The sequence below is a fragment of the Vicia villosa genome, unplaced genomic scaffold (genome assembly GCF_029867415.1).
Source record: "Vicia villosa cultivar HV-30 ecotype Madison, WI unplaced genomic scaffold, Vvil1.0 ctg.000966F_1_1, whole genome shotgun sequence".
NCBI classification, from domain to species: domain Eukaryota; kingdom Viridiplantae; phylum Streptophyta; class Magnoliopsida; order Fabales; family Fabaceae; genus Vicia; species Vicia villosa.
Genome location: NW_026705434.1, coordinates 101880 through 128436, shown reverse-complemented (window position 1 = coordinate 128436; position 26557 = coordinate 101880). Strand labels below are relative to the sequence as shown.

Genomic DNA, 26557 nt, shown 5'->3' with positions numbered 1-26557 from the left:
AATTCCAATCCCTATCGATAAAATGGGCGGTGATGGTCAAGTAGTTTAGAATATGGAAAGATGTCAAACAATCTGTTGTAATAGCCACCCTACTACAATCAGACTTAAAGAAAGCTCTCAACCTCACTTTCTCATCAAGATATAGCTGAAAACAATCCCTAGATATGGTTCTCCTTGACAGTATAGAAAATTGGGGTTGCATTTGACTACAAAAATACTCAAACCCCTCCCCTTCAAAAGTACTGAATGGTTTCTCATCCAAGATGATAAAAATGGCCAGCCCATTTCTGCAAGCTACGTGATTAAACTTAGAATTTATCGGAACCAACACACTTCCTTCAGTTGTTGAACATGACAAGATTGTTTGGGTAGGGTCAGTAGATAAGTTCAAGGAATATTTGGGACATGTTTTCATGTGACTCTTTAAGTTTGATGCTCCATATTTCTTAGAGTCACACATGTACTTTTGATGGCAGTACTTACATGTCGCGGTTGGTGGGTCACTATTTAAAGTGATCCCAAACCTCGGACCTCTTATGATTACCATTAGCATTAAGTCTTCTTTTCCTTTAGAAAGTTGGTGGAAGATTATAGGGTGGTTATTAAGGTACATTAGGTGGTGCTGTTGTTGGTGGTGGAGGACCTATAAGTTTATTATTTAAGTTAACATGCTGAAATTATAATGCTAAAATAACAGGATTTATTATATTATGAATGAATGCTAAACTTACAATTATTTGGTATATTGTCAACTCCTTGCATATCTCTAAGTCCTTGCATATTTTCAACTCCTTGCATATTTTCAGCACCTTGTATATAAAACAGTCGCAATCAATCACAGAAACATAAACACACTGATTATAGCATATTTGTTAGTCATTAAAATTATCAATACAATCTGTAACTTATGAATACATTCTGAAACTTATACTCAAACAATCTACAACTTTAAAATTATGAAGAGGTCTGAGGTAGCTGTGAATAACTATGCTAATTGAAAGTATATGCCATTAAATAACTATGTGTAGTTAACAGAAGCAGTGTAGTAGCTGTGAATAAAATGCTAATTGAAAAAACTATGCCATTAAAATACATATAGTGATGTAGAAATGCTAATTGAAAAGACTATGCCATTAAAATACATATATTATGCCTCTAATTGAAAAAACTGTTGTGAATTCAATGCCAAGAACAAAGTATAGAACATGGAAAGAATAAAGAACTAAGGAAGAAGAATAACACAAGAATTGGTTATAACTGATATTCTTTTACTTTCTCTTCAAACAATATTACAAGTTTACAAGAATAACAAATAACCTCTCTCACCCTAAAATAGGATTGGTTGTGTTGCAATGATGAGAGACTAGTATGCTATTTATAATAAAACCTAACATACTTACTAATGGGTTTTTTCCACAAGGCCCATTACACAAGCCAACTTAATAAACAAGCTAACTTAACAAATTAGGGTTTAAACACTAAAACCTAATTTAACATGCTAACAACCCTAGCATCTCCGACACCGGCATGTGAACAACCTTCGACTTCATGCTTAATCCTGTCGGACCAAGAAGCTACCATTCGACTATACTAGAGTTCAATCCAATATCTCACAAATCTCCACCTTGGACCTAACTCTACAACATCAAGGGAACAAACTAGCTTTCTTCATGCAGCTTTATCAACTGCATACAGTGGAAAAACTTACAACTCAGCAATAACTTGGTGATCATATCAGCAGCATTGTGATCTGTCGAAACCTTCGGCACTTGGACTTCTCCATGCTTGATTACTCCTCTGAAGAAATGCAACCTCACATCAATGCGCTTAGTTCGCTCATGATATGCAAAGTTCTTCGACAGGTGTATCACACTTTGACTATCACATTTAATAGTGATACCTCTACCTTGAAGTTTCAGCTCTTTTGCAAAACCTTTAAGCCCTAATGCTTCTTTCACAGCTTCAGTGAGGGAAATATACTTCGCTTTAGTGGTTGATAGAGCAACAACCTTCTGAAGTGTTGCTTTCCAAATAATTGTAGTGCCAAACACAGTGAAAACATATCCAGAAATAGATTTTCTAGAATCCATACAACCTGCATAATTAGAGTCGACATATCCTTCGATTACTGCTTTACTATCTTCACCCAAGGCTCCACTATAACACTCTTCTAAAACCCTGTGGAATATCAAATAAAATTTAGAGTAAACATGTAAAAAGGATGCTACAACTCCTTAAGTAAAATAAAACATATATTTGTCATGGTTTTTCCGAGGAACATAATCACATATTTCAACCAAACATGTTTATCACAGCGGAATAAAATTTCAAAATGGGATAATGTAAACATCTATCATCATCACCAAATTCACCATCTCAATCAACTAAAATTATCCAAACCAATAAAATAAGAGTTTATCGAAATAACTCTAAAACAAACGTTCCCCAGTGTTACAAGACCAGAGCATGACACGGACACAACCTAACTAAACGAAGTAACTCTACGAGTTATCCTCACCAAGCACAAGCCGCTATGCCTCAATCTGAAAAATATCAACAGTAAGGGTGAGTCTCATTCGCAATTAATCAATGTTATAAATTCACAAATTACAAGATATCATGCATATTATTCACCCAATTGAATATATTCAGGTATTCAACAAATAATACATCAAACACACCAACTAAATCAATCACACCACATTATAACATTGGACGTCTTCCACTCATGTTATAACCATACATACATCCTAATGCAATGCAACTACATACATGTGGTACCAATTCATGGGATTAACTCATCTCACCGATCCACCATCGTCAAGGATAGGCTACCTCCACTCATTAATTCCATACAATGGGAATTAGCTACCGCTGATCCATCTACATTAGGATACAGCCGCCATTATGATTATGTATGCATGCATCACCTATCGCATGCTAATCACTAACACCATACAATATGAATGATCTTTATCATATTTCAACACCGAAAAACAATTATGGATAATGTTTTCACACCTAAACATACTCCAAAAAAATTACATTATATTTTTCACACCAAACACAACATTACATTATGAACATGTTGGCACAACCTATACACATTGTCACATTTATCAATATATGTGCACAATGCACAAACTCACCAAAAGCCATACCAATTAAGGTAAACAACTTCATCAAAACATAACTCACCAGAAACAATGCCAAGTATAATATATTCATACTTCAATACAAATCAACAATTACATTATACATATTCACGCCGAAAATACAGCATCACCACATTGTCACATTTCAACAATTATGCACATAATGTAGAAAACACACCATAAGGAATTAAATCAAGATTTCCAAAATAAAATCGAGCTACTACTCATTAAATTGATTTATTATGTAGAAAATCAAATTATCTTTTCAACGCACAAAACGACGCTCAAAACGGACTTACGGTTTGAAAGTTACAAAATTTAAAAAATAATTATTTTTCAAAAATATACAGCGGTAACCGGTTACCTCAATCCAAGTAACCCGTTACTGCATCTGGCAAAAACCTTTATTTTGAAAAAAGTTCAGTGTTAATCGGTTACCTCACTTCAAGTAATCGGTTACTGCCTCCCAGACAGCAACAATAACACAAAATCCATTAGTGGTAACCGGCTACCTCACTTGAAGTAACCGGTTACTTCACAACGAACAACACTTCTTCGTTGACGTAACCTCAGGTAATAGGTTACCACCCCTAGGTAACCGGTTACCTCGTACCTGCATTCCCAAAAACACAGTTTTGACAGCATCTAACCATTTCTATTTCCACCCAATTCATACTAAAACGATTCAAATACAAAAACAGCACCAAAATTCATGTTGTAACACAACATTAACATGTTTGGGGAACCAATTAACACCATATACAATCACTATCATTCCAATTCATCAAATCTTCCCAAAAACCCAAAATTCCCCAAAACCTAACATATCTCAATAGAATCAAACAACATACAATCAATCCTACTACTCATGAATCGATAAAAGAGATTAATCGGAAGAGTCCCCCCTTACCTTAGAGTTTGGTTTGGTTCTTCCCCTTCCTATGCTCTCACTACAAGAAATATGGCCTACGGCCACGCTAAATTCTTCCACAGCTCAGAAACTGCGGCCACATATATGATTTGGCCATGGTTTTAAAAACGTAGAATTATGTTATAAAATATTGGATCCGGAATATGAAATTGTGGCCTTTACTTTAATTGTCACGGTTATACAACTGCGGCCTTATAATTTTGACTAAAAACTATGACCCAAATCCAAAAAATTAGTCCCGCCCATTTTTTCCCTCTTTTATTTTCGTTTCCCTCTTTTTAATTAATTTCTTTTAGAGTTTAAAGATAGTGCACTGTCATTGTAAAACAATTTACACATACAACCAATCAAAATGCTTTAATTTGTCATGTAATTTTAGTTTTTTAAAATTAAAAATGGGAATTATTCTGATGCATGTCTCTCATTGGTTGACCATGTAAAAATACTTTACACTGCCAGTGCATTTCCTTTTTTCCCTTTCTTTTATAATATTTTTTAATTAAAAAAACATTAAAAATATAAATACAAGTTGTCATTTTAACCTAATTTTCCCTCTCCCCCTCTCATTCTGACTTTCTCTCTTCATTTTGTTCACGACCAAAAGAAAATTCAAAATGATTTTCATGCAACACACGGTTGCCGGAAATCGCCCTATGGTGGCGACTGCGACGGTCGGAGGTCAAAACCTCTGATTGAAACCTCTAACCCAATTGTTACGTTCCCCTGACTACAAAAATCTCCTCAGTTTCCTTTGATTCTCTCTCATATTCTTATAATCGGGCCAACAAGGAAACCCTAGATCTAACCAAAAATCCAATTAAACACAGACGGTGATGACATAGAGAACGAGGCCATGGGGGAAGGAAATAGGAGATCTCGATCTTCATGGTGGTAACACAAACACAGAGAAGATGAATAGTCAAAGAGTTCAAGGGTTTACCTGGAGCGACGCACGAGATTGCAGATTGAGAAGGCCGAAGATGAGGTAATATTAAGCGTCCATATTTTTCAGCTTCTTCTTGCTTCTTCTTTGATTTCTATATTCAATACTTCTTCTTCTCCTTCTATGTTATCTTGACTTTCTGCATTGGTGATTGTTTCATTGAAGGTGATGATTAATGAAGTTGTCGATTTGAAGTTCGTGGCCTCTTAATTCTTCTACCGAAAGCTGAAGAAGATTTTTGTGAAAGATTGAAGACCGCAGAGGTTGAAGAAGATGGTGAAATTGAAGTATTAAAGAACAGATGAATGATATTGAAGAATCCTGGAGAGTGAAGATCCAAAAAAAAAGATCAATGATGAAGATGCTGTTATATACAAGTTCCTCAAGTTAGTTATTTCTCTGGCTTTCTGTTACAGATTGGTTAGGAAGTTAGAGGTTGATCATTAGCTTATTAGGAGGTTGTTACAAATCTGTTAGAAATTGGTTAGAGTTTGTAGGAATGGTTGCCTTTTTTCTGTTATGAATGTTAGGAGTTAAAACTGTTACACAAACTGTTGAAACTTAAAATACAGGGCTGCCAAGGAATGTATTTTTGTATGGAAAGTGTTTTATGTAGGTATATATTGGTTTAACATTGTGAATGGATTGCATTACTTGAATCTGTTCTTCTGCAGGGAGATGTTGAACCCGAGGTCGCCGCACAAGGAGTGCCAAAGAAGAGAACATTCAAGAGGTTCAGTTTCAGAGGTGTCGATCTCGACGCTTTCTTGGATATGTCCACTGATGAACTCGTCAAGCTCTTCTCTGCCCGTGCTCGCAGAAGGTGTATATATATTTGTTTTTCAATCATTTTATTTTAGGATCAGATCTATCTAATTGTTTGAAAAAATGTGAAGAAAATTAGTTTGAAGATTTTTTTTATGTATTTTATAATTGTAATCCACGTCTCAATTTGATTCATTACCATTAACAATCTCTGCATTTTAATTTTAGGTTTCAACGTGGTTTGACCCGCAAGCCTATGACACTCATCAAGAAGCTCCGCAAGGCGGGTTTGAGTTTGACCCGAACATTGGCTGTCAGGGTGAACATAGTTTACACTGCCATGAGGGTTCTCACACCCAAAGCAAACACTACCCTGTAGCTGCCACTCTGATGATCAGGTTTGTGTTCTGTTTTGTTTTTTTAAAGGTAAAATATTATTAATGTAGTTAGTGTGTGTTTGTACTTTTTTTTCTTTCCTAATAACAGGTTATGTTGTTTGTTGATTTTTGGTTCTTTGAAGGTGAAAATTTATGTTAGTTTTTGTTAATTTTGTAGTATTTGGTTGGTTTTCTATTTTTGGATGTCAACTAATTGGTCTGTTTTGGTTTAGTGGATGATGCTAAATTGATATCTGAGAAATAAAAAACAAGACGGTTAAAAAGTAGCTTCGCTTTAACTTAATGCGGGTTCGGTAATCCAAACCATTCTCAGCGAAACTAAACTTGTTGAGTAATCTTGTTGAAACGTAAACTTGCGGCCAATCACTACCAAGTCCCAAACTTAATGTGACTCTGCAGAAGGAATAGATAAGTTTATGTTGTTATCGATAGAGATTAATTTATGTGTCATGTATATCTTCATGAAATCTCCTTATATTCATAAAAAATAAACAAGGCACATGGCCAATTGAACGTGGCAATGAAAAGAATATAGTATTCTCATGGTTAGTGCAAGAGACAAATGAGAATCTTTATATGTTAATATTGTGTTTATTCTATGTTTTTTTTGTATTATTGTACAACTTTACAGGCCTGCATTGTCTCGAAAATGCAACGACTATTTAATGTGACCCTTTTGTTTAGATTCCTTCATCCAAGCGTTCTTCTTCTCTTGCTCTACAATCATGGAGCTTCACAATAATTTTTTGAACTTTACCTTAATGGTATCCTTTCTCTTCCTCTTGGTACTATTCAAAATAGGTATGAGATGGCGTACTTCTAAAAATTCTATCGCCAAATTACCACCTGGACCATGGAGACTGCCCATGATAGGGAACATACATCAGATTATTAGCAGCCCATCGACTCATCATTCCTTCTAACTTGGAAAGTCATTTTACAAAGTAAGTCATTTTACCTTTCAAACTTGATCACAATCCTCCTCCGGCAACTTTGAAAGCAAAGTGCTCTGTTTGCTCTCGGTGTCTCAGATATTGTGTTAATAAACATGTGAGTTTCTCCCCTCTTCTTCATTGAGATATCTTTTGTACCAACTAATTTCAAAACGTTGAATTTTGTTTAGTAGCTTGTACTTTTTTTTTAGATGTTTTTGCAGTTGATTTTTTTTTTCTGCAACTAATTTTCTCTTTCTGCAATGCTTGTAAAGGTGGTTCCATGACATTGGCCGTGAGCAAGCTGCAAATAAGCCTCTTTTGAAAACCGTCTTTCAGGTATCTTTTGTCAGCAACCTATTAGGTGGAAGCAGTTATCTTGAATCAAAACTTGTCATTTATTGATTATATACTATCAGGTTATGATGAGATTGCTAAGTCCGAGCAAAACAACAATGGTGTTTGTCATACGTGATTAAACAAGGGTATGTAAGCAAAAAGTTTTCATATTATTTTTTTCTAACAATTTTAAGGTTGTACTTGGTAATTCTATACAGTTTAATCTGTGTTGATACAATTAACCTTCTTCTTTTATAGACGCCACTTGAAAATTTAGAACCAGTTTTGCGAGAAGATACTCAGAAGGTAGTGCAATGCTTTCACCATTATATGATATTTTTTAAATTGTTATATAAATTTTTCTGACCTTTCTTGCTTTATTTTTATACTATGTAGATATGGGACTGAGTTATGTTATAGCAGTGTGTATGTGTATGTTTCAGTTCTGGTTTTTGCGGCTATTGGCATATGGTTTAGGTGGTAATAGCAGTGTGTATGTGTATGTTTCAGTTCTGGTTTAGGTGGTGATAGCAACATTAAGTCTGCCCTGAGTCCAATACAAGCTGTTGCCATGGCAAATAATACATTACTTTTGAAAGAGCACAAAGAGATTCTGAAAACATAAATTGGATTTTGGTATGTTTGGCAGTTTAGATTATAATACTATAGTTTGGTAAATGATTGTTTATTTTGTTTGAAACTTATGAGTATATATATAGTTAAATTGTTTATGATTGTTTATTTTCTTCTCATGAGTATATATATAGTTAAATTGTTAGAAACTTAACATGGTTGCATGAAACAGGATGACACATTAGAGGGAGAGGTAGCATCTGTGGATATATCTACTAAAGATAATCTGAATAATCTGGTGAAAGCTGGTGAGAATTTATTGAAGAAAAAATTTACCAGAGTGAATCTAGATTCAGGCGTATATGAAACAGTTCTTGATAAAGGCACCATTCAGGAAGAACTCAATAGGTAAAAATTGATTTTATAGTAACTTATTTATTTTCTATCAGTGGAAAAAAATTAAAAATATTTATATTTATATGTTTGCAGGTTTGCTAGTTTACTGTCGGAGATAAGAAAAGCGAAAAAGTCTAAGCATCAAAATGGCAAGTGAATGGATGATCACTAGATTGAATATGTCAATCCATTGCTGAAGCTGTATCTTTTATTTCTTTGCTTAATTAATCATTTCTGTAAGATTGTGATGCAAGTTTGTAACATTTTAAACTTTAATTATGAATAAATAATTGTTGTTTGATTTTCAAAAATTTGAAAATAATGTTTTATTGATAGCCACCACAAGTATAATTAATAAAATATTTATATAATGTTACAGAAATAAACTGTGGCAAGATTAATGGTTTAGAATGCATAAAATATAACCACGGTTTTAAATCTGTGATCATAACCAAACTGTGGCTATATCTTGAATCAATACTGTGTCGTAAACGTTAAATTGAAACCGTGGCTTTACCATATTGCCACGGTTTAGGGTTCATGGCAAATACAAACCGTGGCCTTAATCAAGCTATCGAAACCGTGGCCTAAAAAAGCCACGGTTGTCAAAAAGGCGTGGTCTATACCAAAAAAACCGTGGACTTTACTTTAGGCCACGGCCGCATACTCCACAGTTGGATTTTCGTGGCCAAACCGTGGCCTCAGCGTTACGCCACGGTTATTTTGCATATAGCCTCGGTTTCCTGGGCGTGGCAGGAGACCTTTTTTTTTGTAGTGTCTTCAGCTCTTTCACGTTCTTCTCTTCTTCTCTTCTTTTCTCTTTTGCTTCTCATTCCAAATTTTCCTCTTTTCCTTATTTTATGAAAAATACAATTCACTTTAGTAAGGGCCTAACATTTAGCACCCCCTTATTACTAAATACGACACCAAGCCCAATAACCTCATTTTCCATAATTCTCCAATAAATCCAATAAAATGCCAAATAATTCCAATAAATAATTTAATTTCAATTTAAATTAATTAAGGGAAAATATGGGGTGTTACATCCACCATAAATTAGGACCCTGTTCAGAGACCCATTTATGTACTTTAAAATCCACTTTAATGCTTGCCAGTGAGCCTTTCAATGATTCGCCATGTACCTGCTTACAAGACTTACTACATATTCCATATCGGGTCTAGTACAGACCATAGCATACATCAAAGAACCAATTATATTAGCATATGGGATGCGATTCATATAGGCTCTTTCGAAATCAGTACAGGGACACCGCTCTATACTTAGCTTGAATTGAGGGTTTGTCGGAGTCACAACTGGCTTCAAATTTAACATACCAAACTTTTCGAGAATCTTTCGTAGATATGCCTCTTGAGATAAGCATAACTTCGACTTCTTTCTATCTCTTTGAATGTCAATTCCAAGAATCCTGGAAGTAGCTCCCAGATCCTTCATATCGAACTCCTTATTGAGTTCAGCCTTCACCCTCACTACATCTTCAACATTGTTGCTTGCTATGAGAATATCATCCACATAAAGCAACAAAATAACAAATGAATTACCAGTTCAAAATCGGAAGTACACGCAATGGTCGAACTGACTTCTAATGAAACTTATGCGTGCTATCAACTTATCGAATCTCTTATTCCACTGTCGAGGAAATTGTTTCAGCCCATATAAAGATCTCTTTAGCTTGCACACATAATCTTCCTTCCCTTTTTTGACATACCCTTCAGGTTGCCTCATCAGGATCGTTTCATCTAGATCACCATACAAGAACGCATTTTTCACATCCATATGTTCCAATTCAAGGTCGAACTGTGCCACCATGGCAAGCAACATTCGAAAGGACCTATACTTCACAACGGGAGAAAACACATAATTGAAGTCGACACCTTCTTTCTGAGTGAAACCCCTTGCAACTAACCTTGCCTTGTATCTTTTCGACGCCACTCCTTCGATTCCTTCCTTAACTTTGAAAATCCATTTACAGTTGACTAACCTTGCTCCAGCAGGTTTCTTGTTCAGTTCCCAAGTGTGATTATCATGAATAGATTTCATCTAATCATTCATGGCTTTCAGCCATTCAGTCTTATTTCGAATCCTCATAACTTCCTTATAATCTCTAGGTTCATCATCAAGAACCTCACTGGCAGAGATTAACCCATAGGCTATAAGATCTGCATACCCAAGTCTCTAAGGTGGCTTGATGACTCTTCTCGACCTATCTCTTGCCAACAAGTAGTCATCGACAGTTTCCTCAACTTCCTCATCATCTTCTGCTTCTTCTTCGACTTCATCAGGGATATGCAATTCAACATCAACATGCTCCATCTCAACAGGAATCTCTACCTGTTCCAGCTCTTTGTCAGATGTTGCTGCATTTCGACCAACATCATTAGTTTTCTTAAAAGCCATTTCAGCTTTATTGAAGACTACATCTCGACTAATGATACACTTCTTGTGACCTGGCTCTAGGCACCATAGCCTATAAGCTTTAACTCCTACGCAGCCAAATACTCTCAGTTTGTCGAGATCTGGTGGATATCCTGACCAAACTTCTTCAGGTGTCTTCATATCTAACATTGTCGAAGGACATCTGTTTATCAGATATGTTGCTATCGAAACATCCTCAGCCTAAAACAACTTCTTTAATCTAGCACTAGTCTACATGCATCTGACTCTCTCCAAAATAGTTCGATTAAACCTTTCTGCCAAACCATTTTGCTGTGGAGTACCTATAGTAATTCTGTGTCTTACAATACCAGAGGCAGCACAAAAAATGTCGAACGCCTCATTGCAAAATTCAAGGCCATTATCGGTTCTCAACTTCTTGACCCTCCTGCCAGTCTGATTATCGAGCAGAGTCTTCCAACTTTTGAAATTCTCAAAATTTGCATCCTTAGTCTTCTGGATGAATACCCATAACTTCCTGGAATAATCATCAACTATGGATAGAAAATATCTTGCTCCTGAATGTGATGGACACCTTGCAGGCCCCCAAAGATCAGCATGGATGTAATAAAGGGATCCATGTGTTCTTTATTTTCCTTTGTTGAACTTCACTCTACAAGATTTTCGAAGTACACAGGGTTCACAAAACTTCAGCTTTTCGACTTTGTCTCCACCAAGCAGATTTTGTTTCCCTAATTCGACCAGACCCCTTTCACTGACATGACCCAATCTCATGTGCCAGATTTCTGTGTTCGACAAAGGTTTCATGGATGCAACATTTGTCGAACCACTTACAACTTCAGCCTCAAGGGTATACAAGCCTTGTTTCTTCACTCCTCTCAAGACTTCCTTCGACCCCCTCATGACTCTTAGGATACTTTTCTCTCCTTGGAAATCATATCCTTTCTTGTCGAATTCACCAAGAGACAGCAGATTTCTCTTCAAATCAGGAACATACCTGACTTCAGTCAACAACCTCATTGACTCATCATGGAGCTTGAATCTCACAGATCTAACACCTGCGATCTTGCAAGCTTTGTTGTTTCCCAGCAATACTGATCCACCATCTTGATCACATAATTCCTCGAACAAGTCTTTGTTTGGAGTCATATGCCAAGTGCAACCTGAATCCATAATCCACTCCTTACTCGAGTCACCACTTGAAACCACAATAACATCAGATGATTCGAAATCATCTTGAACAATGTCAGCGTTTCCATTATCCTTACTTCCATGATCTTTCAGGCTTTCAGGGCACACCTTTCTTGTATGAACCTCCTTCTTACAATGATAGCATCGAATGCCGGATGCTTCGCCACTGTGAGACTTCGACTGGCCTTTGCCCTTCTTCTTGTCGAACTTACCCTCCTTTCGTAAGAATTTTCCTTTAACGGCCAAACCTTCACTAACAGTCAAAGATTTATGCTCCTTTCGTTTGTTCAAGTCCTTAGAATACAAGGTTGATTGAAATTCTTCAAAGTTCAGGGACTCCCTTCAATACAAGAGAGTTTCTTTGAAGTGAGCATGTGATCGAGGCAAAGCGCACAATAGTAGCAGCGCTTGATCTTCATCATCAATCTTCACATCAATATTTTCAAGATCAAGAATCAGATTGTTGAACATATCCAAATGCTCAGCCAACACTTTGTCTTCAATCATCTTGAATGAATACAAAGCTTGCTTCAAGTAGAGTCGATTTACCAGCGATTTGGTCATATACAACCTTTCAAGTTTCACCCACAGCCCTGATGATATCGTATCCTGTGATACATATCTGAGAACCTTATCACCAAGGCTCAACAAAATTGTGTTTTGTGCTTTCTTGATTATAGTCGTCTTCTCTGCTGCCGTTAATTCAGCATTCATGGCTGCTTCTCCCTTCAACGCTTCCAAGCAACCCTGCTGAACCAGTAGGACTTTCATTTTCAAGCGCCATAGACCGAAATTGTTCACTCCGGTAAACTTTTCAATCTCATACTTTGTTGAAGGCATCTTCTCCACGCTCACCGCACCAATTTGTTGTGAATTCAATGCCAAGAACAAAGTATAAAACAATGGATAAATAAAGAACAAGGAAGAAAAAGAACACAATAATTGGTTATAACTGCTATTCTTTTACTTTCTCTTCAAACAAGATTACAAGTTTACAAGAATAACAAATAACCTCTCTCACCCTAAATTAGGATTTGCTGTGTTGCAATGATGAGAGACTAGTATGTTATTTATAAGAAAACCTAACATACTAACTAATGGGATTTTTCCACAAGGCCCATTACACAAGTCAACTTAATAAACAAGCTAACTTAGCAAATTAGGGTTTAAACACTAAAACCTAATTTAACATGCTAACAACCCTAGCATCTTCGACACCAGCATGTGAACAACCTTCGACTTCATGCTTAATCATGTCGAACCAAGAAGCTACCCTTCGACCATACTAGAGTTCGATCCAATATCTCACAAAAACTATGCCATTAAATAACTATGTGTGTAGTTAACAGAAGCTATGCATATGCCATTAAATAACTATGCCAATAAAATTTCATTTAATGCAATGCAGGGTACAACCTAAACTTACAGAATACAGTTGTAATACGGTGGGAGAACTGACTTTTTAAAATGTTGCGGATAGCAAGAGTCGCCACCGACTTTTATTTTATCCAATTGGAAAGGCAAAAAGAACAGGAAAGACCTTTGAAAGATTTTGAGTCCATGGGTAGGTTATACAAAGGAATGTATAAGCACCCTTTGTATCCATGGTTATCCATGGGCTCTTAATTGCTTAGCTCACTTTGATTTGTTTGAATTGTTTGAAAAGAGTGTCGTATGTGAATTGAAAAGATTTTGAATAAGAACTTTAGCTTGTAAATAAGCGTAGTCTTTTTGAATTGATTTGAAAAAGGGGTGTGAAAAGTAATTTGAAAGTTTGAATGTGTGAGCAAGCATTTAAGAGCACCTACCCTAAGATTGTCTTTCTTGTTCTTTAAGATTTTGTTTGAAAGGGCTGTCTGTACCATAAAGAGGGCAGGTAGTCCTTTCATTGGATGTGAAAAGGGTCATCGAGGATTATCGTTCACATAAAGAGGGCATGAAGTCTTAGGGAAGGATATAATAGTCAGTCTAGGCAACTAATGAGGATACCTTAGCAATTGGGATGATCATCATTTAACCGAGGCAACATCGAGGGACAAGATCATTTTTTTTGTTAAGGCAACTGCCATACCCCAAAATTTGCCCATTATATTTCAAGCTTCGATTCACAAAACAGCTCAAATGGTCAACAGTCGACTAATTTGACCTAAAAGTCAACTGTGGTCAAAGTATAGTCAAAATTCCTGACTTTTTGTCAACATTCTCATTTTGAAGTGTCATTCATCATTTGATCAAGAGTTGATCATGATTCATAAAAAAAATGTCAAAAGTCCACAAAAGTACAAAGTTGCTAAATTAGGGTTTCTAGGTAAAAGTCAACCGAACTTTGACCAGCCATAACTCTCTCATACTTTCTCAAAAATCCCTCAACCAAAGCTCATTCTCAAGGAAATTAGATTCTCTACAACTTTTATGTTGGGCCCAAGGTCAAGAAATGCTTCCGCATAAGAGATATGAGCCAATACATTACAGGTCCTTCTAGAAGATCGCAAAAAGCTGTTTTTTGTCAGGAGCCATATCTTTAAGATAAAATCTCCAATGCAAAATATTTTCCAAAGTGGCTTGTAGAAGACATCTTGGGCTTTTCAAAAAGTCCTATAATACCTCCATATGATAATTTTTGAGAGAGTTATGACCTTCTAAAGTTGAGCAATTTTGATGAAAATACATGAAGGCCAAAGTGGTGAATTTTGAGTTTTTAACTAAATGGGCCCAAATCCTTGATTCCAAACTTGATCCATAGGTCATTCACGACCCATAGGCCTTTGGGGTCATTTTTATTATTCTTATTTATTTTTTTTTGAATTTAATTATTTAAATTCAATTTAAATTGAATAGAATAAAGCAAATAAGCAAAGATTTGAATGAGGATATTTTTTTATCAAATATTTTGAGTTAAATCAAAGAAATTTCATGGAGGAAAAAGAGATTTGATTGGAACCAAAGATAGAAATATTTACATAAAATTTTCAATCAAATTTCTTCAAATTTGCAAATCACCAATCACATGATTTTTCTCCAAGTTATTAACCCTAATTATCCCTCTATATATAAGCATAACATCTGCAGACCATGGGGACGGAAAAAAAAAGAGAGAACAAGGGTTTCCAAGTCTCCAAACTTAACTCAAAACTAGGGCACAAAGAATATCTCCTCACAACAAGTAGCAGTCGGTTTCCAACGTTGAATTCTCTTCCTGGAAGTGTAAGGAACGATTCCCAAGGGTCCTTGATGCTAGCAACACGACAAAACAACTCCTCCAAGGTTGCACCGTTTTGTCAAGGTTTTAAAGTTTGAAACTCTTAGTTCATGGTATTTAAATTGATTTTATGCACGTATTTACATTCATAATCATGTTTAGAGTCCTCTGCATCCTTCGCTCATGAGCATTGACACGATAACAAAGAAGTACCATTGTTAGGGCAAAATCATGTTTGCTTTCGTGCTCCTACCTACAGGCGTCTAATGGAAAAAAAGATTACACCAATGGACTCAGAGACCTTGGTTTAGGGGGGTAAGGTCCCCCTCATGTTTTTATCTGACGCGTTTTTGTGTTTTCAAAGTTGCACGAAAATCGAAGGATTTTCCGCAGGTAATTCTGCAGGAAAATCCATAACTAATTCCGCAGGTAACATGAATAAAGAAGACGAAGCTGACTGGGCCTGGAGAATGCAACGTGATTGGGCCGTCAACGAGAGCTTTCTCTCTCCGTACGCATGGCGCCATATTACTCGTTGGTCAACCGGTCAGGAACGTCTCCCCATGTTTGATTGGTGGCAGCGCAATATTCCCAGGGCCCACGTGCGTCACTTTGACTTTTCCATTTTATCTGTTGAATTTTATTATTATACTTATGTGTCCATTATTCTAACAATTGAAAAATTTGGCTGAGTTGGTTAATGAGTGGGAGGCGCTTCCCAAAGGGACTCGGATCGATTCCTGAGTCTGGCAAGTATTATTTTTACTTGTCCAAATTATTTGTTTCTTCAAGATCCCATGCGCATCTCCTGAAGGATATTACGGTGCACCCTCACAATCACGCCCTTGAATTGTCATCAGCACAGATCTAAAGATCCAGCAAAGACTTCCATGGTGGACATCCAGAGATCTCCTCCATACCGAATCATTTCCCAGCTAAGTTTCTTTATTTATTTTTCATTTTATTTTATTTTTATTTTTAAAACCTTTATTTATTTCTTTCTGTTTTTATTTAATTTATTTCATTTAAACATTTTTATTATTATAATAATTTCACATAACTATTAATTTAATCGAAACTCGATTTTTCTCATAACATTAAAGATATTTGTTTTTAACCATAAAATTATTTTTGTATATACTTTTAATCAGTTAATTAATTAGGTAAAAAATTAATAATTAATGCTTAGGTTTGTTAACCTTGACTCATTTATAAATTCTAGAATCCTCAGGTAGGTGTTATTGATCGGTCACCAAATTTCACTTATACTCCGCAAATTATTTGGTAAAAATCGGTCATTTTGGTAACACTGTGAATGGTTTGTTCTTTATTTTAAGTAGTTCTTTCATGTTTTGTTAATCTAATTGTTAGTGGTAATTTTTAGTTGAATAGTTACTTTTGATCACTTTGTTGGTAGTTATTGGTTATTTCAGGTGTAAGGAAGAATCGCCGAAAAAATGGGACGAGAACAGAAGAAAACGAAGCCAAAAAGACAAAGAAAGTAGCTGACGCGGGCGCCAGTATCGTGGGACATGGCCATGTCAGCCGAAAAAGAAAAAAAAGTTGTTGGGAGCAAACAGAGGCTGACACGGGCGCCAGTGTCGTGGGACACGGCCGTGTCAGCTGATACATGGAAAAATGCTGTTTGAAGAGAAACCAGAGGCTGACACGGGCGCCAGTGTCGTGGGACACGGCCGTGTCAGCTGTTGCGGCCAGAAATTGTTTTTTTTAGCTGTTTCACTATTTCAAGCCTCATTAAGGGCGTTTTCGACTTTTTACATGAATGGAATGTAACCTAAAACTACTTAGTCCTAGTTTGAGAGTTTTTTGGGGGATCTTGGATCAAATTGAAGAATTCTACGGTGAAGAAGAGAAGCTAACAAGGGTTTCGGAGAATGGAGATTTTCAACGGCAATCGCAATTGAAGATCAAAGCTTTCCCTAATTTTTGTAATGTTTATCATCTCTATTTTTAATTCTTCAAATATTACTATGAGTAGCTAAACCCCCAAATGCTAGGGGGGTGTCCCTGAATTGCCATTGTTATGAACTAATTTTCTATCAATTTATGTTATTCAAGTTTTAATGAGTTTACCTTCATTGTGCAAAGTTTTTAATGCCTTTTCTATCGTACAAATAGTTTTCGGATTTACGGTTGAGGTTTAGGTCGGACAAACCACTCAACGCATTTTGCACAATAATACTTCGGTAAAAATTGCTTAGGAATGAGGATTTAACCGTGGTAACCGTTTAATTCTTGATATTCATCATTATCGCACTTGTTGTTATCGTTAATAGCTAAGGAATTAGGATTAAAGATAAACACCAAAGGTTTTCCGTTAAGGAATTAAGGAAAACAACTCTTGAGATTCGGTAGTAGCTCATTATAACTATATTTCATAAATTGGGGAATAAAGTTCATTGCGCGGCAATTTATACACCTAACCTAGCATGCTTTCTTATATTTTCAAGAATCATTATTTTACTTTTGTTTTAATTAGTTATAATTTATATAATTTCTCTACAAACCAACAAACCCCATGATATTTTGTTCAATTGAATAATTGCATAACTTGTATTTCCTACGCAGTCCGCGAGTTCGATACTGGGTATAAACCTCCATTTGAAACTACATCGGTGAAAAATAGTACACTTGCTAATTTTCCGATCAAGTTTTTGGCGTCGTTGCCGGGGACTGCCAAAATATAAGTTTAATAATAATTCAATTGGATTTTTGTTGCTCTGCAACTAAAATTTTAAATTTTATGTTGTTTTATTTGCTCACTACTAATAATTGTCTAATTTTTTTATGCGAGGTAAGGCCTCAGCAGAATTTCTTTTTGACGCAGAGCCAGAATGATCGTTGCGAGCTAGACTTCGAAAAGCAAGACAAGAGAGACTGGAAGCAAGAGAAGAAAATCTGATAGCTTCAGAAACTGATAACGAGGATAATTTTTCTGTTCATTCTGAGCACTCGGTTCGGAGGCTGAAGCTATGGCAGCTCCCGTAGAGAGACTATTAGGTGATTATGGTAGAGCAAATGCACCAGCTGGCCGGATGACAATCGTCAATCAACCGGTCGATGTTGCCCACTTTCAGTTGCACCCGGCAACCATACGACAACTTGAGAAGAAACCTTTCTCTAGAAGAATTAATGAAGATGCCAACAAGCACTTACAAAGGTTTCTTACGATGACTACGTCGTTGAAAATAGAGGGGCATTCTGAAGAGGCAAAGAAACTAGTGATGTTTCCGTTCACTTTGTCAGATGATGTTGAAGAGTGGTTCTACTCTTTACCTGCTGGAAGTATCACCACTTGGCAACAAATGGAGACAACATTTTTAAATGAGTATTTCCCTGCTTCTGTGTATATCCGCAAAAGATATGACATAGTAAATTTTAAACAGAAGGAAGGAGAATCACTCGGAGATGCATATAAGAGGTTCAAACGGTTGTTGGTTGCATGTCCCACTCATAACATGGATGTGACGGAACAAATGCAGAATTTTGTGAATGGTCTTAAACTGAAGACAAAGGAACTTATTGACACAGCTGCCGGTGGCTCAACAAACTTCAAAACAGCCACGGAGATAAAGAAGATCATTGATGCTATCGCGGCAAATGAACACTTAGAGTTATATGACCGCAGTGTTAATCAGCCTGAAGGGTTAGTCGATTTGAAATTGTCAAACCAAGTTGTTAAGATGGAAGACCAAATTGCAGCTGAAGTTGAACGAAGACTGAAACAAATGGCCCTCGAAAAGCAAACTGTAGCACAGGTTCAACCAGTTCAGCCGATTCAAGCGGTAAATTGTGATATTTGTGGAGGACCTCATTTTGCCATGCATTGTGTGGCAACAACTCAACAGGTGGAGGAAATCAATTTTTTAAAGCAGAACAACCCCTACTCCAACACTTATAATCCGGGATGGAAAAATCATCCGAATTTCTCCTGGAAAAATCAACAAGGAAATGTCCCTAAACAAGAAGATGTGTCATATCAAAGTCTACCACAACAACAACAATATCGGCCACCGCAACAACCATACCAACAACCATATCAGCAACCGCAACAACAATTTCAACAACAGGGACCAAGAAAAGCAGACTGGGAGATCGCCATTGAAAAGATGGCCGCTCAAAGTTCCCAATTTCAAGAAGAAACAAGGAGCAATTTTCGAAACACGGGTGCATCGATTAAGAATCTTGAAATTCAAATGAGTCAAATTGCACAACAAATGGCAAACCCTCAACAGTCAGGTACTCTACCTAGTGCCACAATTACAAATCCTAAGGATCATACTAATGTGAGTGCTATAAGCACTAGAAGTGGTAAAGCCAAAGAAGTTGTAGAGGAAAATGCTGAAGAAGAAGAGCCGTTGCTTGAAGTTGATGTGGAAATAAAGGAAAATGAGGTAGAAGCTGAGGAAGTGGTCATATCAGAACCGGTGACGAAAGGGAAGATTATTGAGCCAAAACCGGCCGTGAAACTCCCTTTTCCCACTAGAAATAAAAAGAAGGGGCAGCATGAGAAGAACTTTGAAAAATTCTTGGAGATGTTCAAGAAACTTGAATTAAATATCCCATTCCTAGAGGCGTTAGAGCAAATGCCTACCTATGCAAAGTTCATGAAGGATATTTTATCCAAGAAGAGGACCATCGATCGTGATCCGATTATTCTAACCGAAACTTGTAGTGCTATTTTGCAGGGTATGAAGATTCCGGTGAAGAAGAAGGATCGAGGTTCTGTGACTATTCCTTGTACCATTGGGGATAGATCTTTCAAAAAAGCCCTTATTGATCTGGGAGCAAGTGTGAGTCTTATGCCACTGTCCATTTACAAGAGATTGGGGATAGGTAAAGTGCAAGATACAAGAATGACACTCCAATTTGCTGACCATTCTGTGAAGAGACCATACGGGATCGTAGAAGATGTTCTTGTTAAAATTGACAAATTTGTGTTCCCGGTGGACTTTGTTATTCTAGAGATGCCGGAAGATGAAGAGATTCCAATCATTTTGGGGAGACCATTTTTAGAGACCGGAAGATGTCTGATAGACATAGAAGAAGGCACAATGACTCTGAAGGTTTATGATGAAGAATTAAAAATTGATGTGCGAAACACCATGAAATACAAAGATGATGTTGCCACTAGTCAACACATTGAGGTGATTGATCAAATATGTGCAAATGAAAAGTCCTTGGAAACACAACAATTACCTTTAGACAAAGTGTTGAGTTTATCAATTTTTGATGAAGAGGATGCGGTTGATGAAAAAGAGATGGAAGTGGTAGCCATGATGGAAGCAACACCAATCTTTAAAAGTTCTCGACCAAACCGATGGGAAGATCTTAGGCAACCATTGATGGAGGAAAAGAAAGATGAACCGAAAAAAGGGGCTGAATTGAAACAATTACCGGAAAACTTGAAGTATGTCCTTTTAGACACCGAAAGTAGATGCCCGGCGATCATAAGTTCCCGTCTCAAAAGTCTTCAAGAGAATAAGCTCGTGGAAGTGCTGAAAAAGCATAAAGGCGCTATGGGATGGTCTATTGAAGATTTAAAAGGTATTAGTCCTACGGTGTGCATGCATAAAATTCTCATGGAAGATGATCACAAACCGGTAGTTCAACCCCAAAGGTGGCTCAATCCAGCGATGAAAGAAGTAGTCAGAAAAGAAGTTGTGAAATTATTAGATGCAGGGATGATCTACCCCATATCTGATAGTGCTTGGGTGAGTCCGGTTCATGTGGTACCGAAGAAGGGAGGAACGACAGTGATTAAGAATGAGAAAAATGAGTTGATCCCTACACGAACAGTAACAGGGTGGAGAGTCTGCATCGACTACAGGAGATTGAATTTAGCAACAAGAAAGGATCACTTCCCGCTACCTTTCATTGACCAGATGTTGGAACGGTTAGCAGGGCATGATTATTACTGTTTTCTCGATGGTTACTCGGGGTATAATCAGATTGCGGTTGCACCAGAAGATCAAGAGAAGACTGCCTTTACATGCCCGTTTGGTATTTTTGCCTACCGAAGGATGCCCTTCGGGTTATGTAATGCTCCAGCCACATTCCAGAGGTGCATGCAAGCTATCTTCGATGATATGCTTGAGAAACATATGGAGGTTTTCATGGACGACTTCTCAGTTTTCGGTAAGTCTTTTGATAACTGTTTGACTAACCTTGCCTTTGTTTTAGAAAGATGCCAACAGACAAATTTGATCCTCAATTGGGAGAAGTGTCACTTCATGGTGCGTGAAGGTATAGTTTTGGGTCACAAAATTTCCCACAAAGGGATCGAGGTAGATCAAGCGAAGATCGAAGTTATATCAAAGCTACCACCACCAATGAATGAAAAAGGTATCCGAAGATTCTTGGGACATGCGGGATTTTACCGTAGGTTCATAAGAGACTTCTCTAAAATAGCAAAACCCTTAACTACTCTTTTGGTTAAGGATAAGGTTTTTAATTTTGATAATGAGTGTGCCGTAGCATTTGAAACTATCAAGAAAAAATTAGTTTCGGCACCAATTGTGGTGGCCCCAGATTGGTCTCTACCTTTTGAGATCATGTGTGATGCAAGTGACATTGCAATAGGGGCAGTATTAGGACAGCGGATAGAAAAATTATTGCAAGTTATTTACTACGCTAGTCATGTTTTGAACCCTGCACAGATGAACTATGCAACAACCGAAAAAGAGTTGCTAGCAGTTGTGTATGCCTTTGATAAATTCAGGAAATATTTGTTGGGTTCTAGAGTCATTGTTTATACTGACCATGCTGCTTTGAAGTATCTTTTTGCCAAACAGGACTCTAAGCCAAGACTTCTCAGATGGATCTTACTCCTTCAGGAATTTGATGTGGAAATTCGTGACAAGAAGGGGAGTGAAAACACTGTGGCGGATCACCTTTCTCAAATGTCACCTATTGAGGAAACAGAAGAGAAGCGGCCAATAAAGGATGAATTCGCAGACGAACACATCCTCGCTGTTATTGGTGTCCCTTGGTTCGCTGACTATGCGAACTATCTGGTAGGTGGGGTAATCCCCGATGATTTTGATTCTAACCGAAAGAAGAAGTTTTTGCATGATTGCAGGTTCTACTTGTGGGATGATCCATTCTTATACAAGAAAGGGGTAGATGGGCTGGTTAGAAAATGTGTTCCAGAGGAAGAGCAACGAGACGTGTTAAAAGCTTGTCACAACTCAGAGTATGGGGGACACTTTAGTGGTGATAGAACTGCGGCAAAGGTACTTCAGTCAGTGTTATATTGGCCCTCGTTGTTCAAAGATGCCCAGGAGATAATCAAAGAGTGTGACAAGTGCCAAAGAACTGGGAACATTTCGAAAAGGAATCAGATGCCTCAGAATGCCATGCTGGAAGTCGAACTCTTAGATGTATGGGGCATCGATTTCATGGGTCCATTTCCACCATCTTTTGGAAAGAATTATATATTGGTGGCAGTGGATTATGTATCGAAGTGGGTTGAAGCAGTTGCTTTACCAACCAATGATGCGAAAGTGGTAGTAAAATTTCTGAAGGAAAATATCTTCGCAAGGTTTGGAGTGCCAAGAGCTCTCATAAGTGATGAAGGAACGCATTTCATAAATCAACTGATGGAGAAGCTGCTTTTAAAGTACAATGTGAAACATCGCATAGCCACCCCGTATCACCCCCAAACAAGCGGGCAAGTGGAAGTGTCAAATAGGCAGCTGAAACAGATCCTTGAGAAGACTGTGAACTCCTCTCGCAAGGATTGGGCAAGTAAGTTAGATGACGCATTGTGGGCATACCGTACTGCTTTCAAAACACCTATAGGTATGTCCCCTTACCAATTGGTTTATGGAAAAGCTTGTCATCTACCTTTGGAGCTGGAACACAAGGCTTTGTGGGCGTCAAAGTTTCTTAACTTGGATCTTGCTAAGGCAGGAGATTCCAGAATTCTTCAACTTCATGAACTAGAGGAATTTCGGAATCGAGCTTATGAAAACGCAAAAATCTACAAGGATCAAACCAAGAAGTGGCATGATCGTAGGATCCAAAGGAAAGAGTTTTGGGAAGGCCAGATGGTACTTTTATTTAACTCCAGGTTAAAACTGTTTCCAGGCAAGCTAAGGTCAAAATGGTCGGGATCGTTCGTCATTCACAAGGTGTTCCCTCATGGGGCAATTGAACTAAAGAACCCAGCAAATGGAGACACGTTTAAAGTGAACGGGCAAAGACTAAGACCGTATTAACAAGGCCAAGAGAGTGGCCAAATTCATGTTGTTCGTCTCGCAGGATAAGATGAACGACCGTCGAGCCATGCGACGTTAAACGAAGCGCTTCGTGGGAGGCAACCCACGCATTTATTTCTAACAAATTTTATTTATTTTGTAGGTGAAAAAAAAAACAAAAACAAAAAAAACAAAAAAAACAAAAAAAAAAAGTGGTGGAGGCAGACCCGGACACGGCTGCCCGTGTCGCTGGACACGCCCGTGTCCGGTGGAGAAACGTTTCAAAAAAAAAGAGGAAGGGAACAAGGGTTGGCAGCGCCGGACACGGCTGCCCGTGTCGTTGGACACGCCCGTGTCCGGCTGAACGTATTTTTTTTATTTTTTTTTTAATTTTCGTTTTTTTTATTTTTGTTTTTATATAATTTGTTTTTCGTAGGCCCCACCCACTTAGCAGCATTTTTATTTGTTTTTTTTTCTTCCTTTCCTTCTTTTTCCCTTCTTTCTTCTTCTTTCTTTCTCCTTTTCTCTCTCAACCCTTACAAACTCCATAGCCTCCACTCCACAAAGCTTCAAACTTTCACCTCCAAATCAACTCATCTTCAAAACCGTCTTCACAAAATTTGCTCCAAATTTCGTCCTCTACCTTTCTACGGTAGCTTTTTCTACTAACTCTTCGGTTGAATTTCGTTTTTTTTTTAGGTACCATCAATGGCTCCCAAGAGAAATACGAGAGGAAAACAACCGGTGGGGCAGTCTTCGCGATCTCGTGCAAGGACCAGCGATGCACTACCACCGCCTACCAATGCTCACGGAATAATTTTCACCAATCCGGCACACGAGGTTCGTTATTCTCGCCATATTCGGCGTAAATTAACACCACCGAGGTATATGTGCTCTGAAACTTTATCGGCTCTAGGACTGTCGGATGAAATTAATCGAATGTTTCATGTGTTAGGCATTTTAGAATTTATGCATTGTGAAGCGCCGACATACGAGTGCATAACACTTGAATTTTTAAGTTCCGTGAATTTTAAGTTGCAGAGCCTTGTGGCGGATGAATATCATTGCCACTCAGGTACACTAACATTCAGGTTGTACAATGAGGACCACCAATTGACGGTGGAGGAATTGGGAGCCGTCCTGCACCTCCCCATTTATGGACGCGGCGCGGTCCCTTCGTACTTCAGCCCCTCGACATTTTGGAATGACATTACTAAGGAGGGTGGCTATGTGGCAGAGTGCTAAAGCATCTAAGATACAAAACCGCTGTTTCAGGTATGCTCAAAAATGTCTCGCTTTTTCCTTATTTGGCAGGGGCGACAGCACGGGAGTGGCGTCAAGAGCTGAATTATATCTGTTAGATGCCATGGCACAAGCGTTCCCTGTTAATGTGGCCGCGTTTGCGGCATACCATTTAGGTAAGGTGGGTCGCGCCTCTACGGGTGGTATTTCGGTCGGAGGCATGATCACCCAAATAGCCAGACACTTTGGCTATAACCCGCAGGCAATGAATGATGAAATTGTCACAGGTATGAATAAGTTAGACATGAATGCCCTTGTCAATCAAGGAATGATTCGAGTGCAGGGTACACAATATGGTTTGGTATGGAAGAAACGTGTTATTCTGACACTCCCCGATCCTGCAAGAGTTTCAATTTCTGAAAGGGACAATTGGGTATATGTATCCTTGGGTAGGCAAATTCAGGAGGAGGATGAAGACGAAATAGGTAATGAGGAGGAAGAAGATAATATGGATGAGGAGTATCAAGAAGAAGAGCAAACTAATGCCAATATGGATGAACAACCAGAGGTGCGTCCTCAAGAGGGTGACCGGTTTTCATCCATGAATCAAGAAGAGTGGTTGTGGATTCAGACGGAGTTCGGGGATCTCCGTGCTGAACAAACAAGGCAAGGAGTGGAGCAAGTTCGCCAAGGTAATGAACAAGCGCGTCAGGGTGCAATGTTAGATAACATTCACCACATGATGCGACATTTGATGCTTCAGTTCCCTCCTCCTCCGTAGTAGAGCACTGTAAGTTCTCCCTCGAATCTTGAATTTAAACATTGAGGTCAATGTTTGGTTCAAGTGTGGGGGGGATTTTTATTGTTTTCAGTTTTTTATTATTATTATGGTTTTTAGTTGTTAATTTCAGTTATTCTTGTTTGTTTTAGTTATTTCTGTTTAATGTTGACCTTCCAGTGTTATAGATTGATGTGCTTTATTGGATGATTGATGGAGTAGTAAGGAAAGGATGAACGAGACAACCCAATCTTGCACCAAAAGGCATCCCTGAAAGTTGATACAACCGAAAGAAGTAGTTGGACGCAACTTGATGACACCAGACTGAGATTGAAAGCTGGTACATACGAACCGGAAAAGAAGCGACATTACACAATAAGTACTCTGGATCCTGTAAGCTATGCCCAACATGGTGAGATCATAAAAAGCCAGAAATTTATCATCATGAGAGAGTAGTCAGGTATGATTTTATCACTTTGAATTTGCGTAAGTTCTACTCATATGACACTGCATAATAACACACACTGAGGCACATTTTTTTTTGTTTCCTTTGAGCCTTTCTAGCCGTCCCTTATTTATGTTTATCCATTGCAAACCCCTTTGAGCCTGTATCCCTTGTTTGTTTTTTTTTAAAAAACCGCATATATTACCCCTTGGCCAAAAAAAAATATTCCCTTTTACCCGTGCTCGGCAGAAACGTTGTGGATGTAGAAATTGTGCAAAGTTCTAAGTTTGGGGTGGTGAACCTTACACGAAAAGGGCAAGTGTGAAAAAAAAAAAGAAAAAGAAAAATGTGGAGACTCTTGAATGCTCCGGAAAAAAAAAAGAGAAAAACAAAATATATATAGAACTCATAAAAACACACTTGTCCCGGCAAAATGACTTGGTTACATTTGAGACACTCAAAAAATTGAGTGAAGTTAAAGAGTCAATGTTAAACCCCATCGGATTCAAATAAGCACAATGACAAGAAAGACAACATGACTGCCGAGCCCCAAAAAAAAAACCTTTGTGTATCCGTTTACTTGTTTATCCCACCTGTCCTAAGCCCCGTTACAACCCAAAGACCTCAAAAAGTGT

The 26557-nt window shown here is 37.8% G+C and overlaps 1 protein-coding gene across 1 annotated transcript; it reads left to right on the top strand.

Moving 5' to 3' along the window:
• Positions 1-5664: 5664 nt before the first annotated feature.
• Positions 5665-8724, top strand: LOC131632563 (small ribosomal subunit protein uS19x-like; the record flags this gene model as incomplete). Its single annotated transcript, XM_058903302.1, has 8 exons — positions 5665-5852; positions 6023-6192; positions 6994-7463; positions 7544-7609; positions 7722-7769; positions 7974-8099; positions 8269-8344; positions 8526-8724. Coding segments are annotated over 2 exons (339 nt in total), but the record flags the coding sequence as incomplete, so codon positions are not given.
• Positions 8725-26557: the final 17833 nt, after the last annotated feature.